At 42.6% G+C, this 1,803-nt stretch overlaps 1 protein-coding gene across 1 annotated transcript in view; it reads right to left on the reverse strand.

Annotated features, from left to right (window-relative positions):
* The window catches only part of LOC107104372 (DNA-binding protein SATB2-like), a 28,040-nt gene that overhangs the window by 6,837 nt on the left and 19,400 nt on the right, over positions 1–1,803 (reverse strand). The window contains exon 2 of the mRNA XM_015404365.1: positions 1,320–1,535. Within this exon, the coding sequence (XP_015259851.1) occupies positions 1,320–1,491 (172 nt within the window). The 5' untranslated portion in view covers positions 1,492–1,535. The remainder of the gene's footprint in view (positions 1–1,319; positions 1,536–1,803) is intronic.

Here is a 1,803-nt window from a genome sequence, read left to right on the forward strand (position 1 = left end):
TTCCTGCGTGCAGTGGCCAAGGGGTGGCCACAGCCGCACTGTTCAATGCCCTCCCCACTCGCCAGTGTAAACTGTAGTAGCATCAGTTTAGCATCATTGTGCACAGCCAGCGAAGTAACATTAAAAATCATATAATAAATCAAGATATAAGTAGCTGTTTACTAAAGTCTTAACTATTTCTACAGGCAGGTTTAACACAATAGTAGATTAAAACCTGGAAATTATGGCTTTTAGTTTCAGTGGCCACTTCAAGATTTTTAGTGGCCCCATGAAACATGAGGCACCACTGCCTGGGCGTGCATATTCTTTTACTCTGATTTCACTGAATTACAGGGTCTAGCCAGGAGATGACGCTTCTCTTTAGATCTTAATGTCCACAAATCATGACAGAAAGAATATTTTAGTATAAAGATTTATGTTTAAAAAGGAATTGTAGGGGACCAGCCAAGGGCCCATCAAGGAAAGTGGGGGAATTCCTTAAAGCTACTACTTTAGATCTGTCTTTGGGAGGCTTAGTTTTCAGTTAAAGAATGACAATAAACCTAGCTTTGGTGTGTGTGTGTCATCATAACCTTCATTTATGTCTTAAAGCTAATGTTTGGAGAATGAGCCTCACTCTGACCACAGATGACCAATTCTTCAAACTTTCTGACGTATTTTTCCAAATAAAAAGTTGCCGGACATTAAATCCCAGAGAAAGGTTGCCTGTGTTTCTACCAACGAAGCTCTCCAGGTCGTTCTTCAAGAATGCAGCTAAAGCTGGTGATATGCTAAGGGAATTGCCGTGATGGCTGTTGCTGTATGGAGACAATCTCCCATCTCACCCTCATATTGATGAATTTCTGTATCAATATGTTCCTGGACTGGTATGTTTAAGACGTAACCAACGTCAAGGTCACTGGAAACATAGCAACCAAGAGGAAACAACTTTCACAGCTAATGCGGGGATCGATAATCCAGAGTGACTTGTATAAATCTTGTTTATATGGAGCAATCTCCTTTATTTGGTAAGGCTGTGTTATACAGTTCCCTCCTGACTTATAGATTAACAGCTCAAGGCTCTCAGCTCTACAGCGTGGAACAGGGAGCCAAACTCAGCCCATGTGGCTCCCAGCTCAGCCAGCGACTGTCTGTGGGTTTGGAGAACAACACTGCTAAAGCCTTCTGGCAGAAAGAAAGGATCTAAAAACCATCATGCAGTGTTTCAATCATTTACAACACTTCTTCTTTAAATTTATGTTGTTGTAAGTCACCAATTTAAAGTATTTGAATGTAGAAAAAACACTTGATTGCATTTCTCTGTGAGTTTTTCTGGTTACCTCCGAGGGGCCGAGATGGGGCTCCATTGTGGCGACTTCGTGGGCCTGTGGGGCTCCCGTTGAGCTCCAGTCGGCTCTTCTTTCCTGGTGGTGGGAGACCGCTGAGGTCTGGGCTGCCTCCCCTCCGCTCAGGACTACCTTGGGCGACAGGACTCTCCCCGCCTCGCTCCATCCTCCTCCACACCCCCAATGGAGCTCCAGTCAGAGAGAAAGAGTCTGAAGAGTTTTCAAAGCGGAAAAGAAAGGAATCAGGAAACCGGATCTGACACGGAATATTTTTAAAGTCACGATTTCACTCAATAAGATTTAGATTAAAGCAAAAACCAGTGAAAAACTTCCTATCATCTTTTGATGAAATATGCAAACTGATCATGAAAGAAATCCAGACCAACACTGCAAAAAATATAAATCTAGATACGTCATTTTTTCTTAACATAAGTGCATTTGTTCTTGGATTGAGGCGGTAAAGAGACATTTTGCCAAC

Source organism: Cyprinodon variegatus, unplaced genomic scaffold, assembly GCF_000732505.1.
Source record: "Cyprinodon variegatus isolate N-32 unplaced genomic scaffold, C_variegatus-1.0 Scaffold1710, whole genome shotgun sequence".
Taxonomy (NCBI): domain Eukaryota; kingdom Metazoa; phylum Chordata; class Actinopteri; order Cyprinodontiformes; family Cyprinodontidae; genus Cyprinodon; species Cyprinodon variegatus.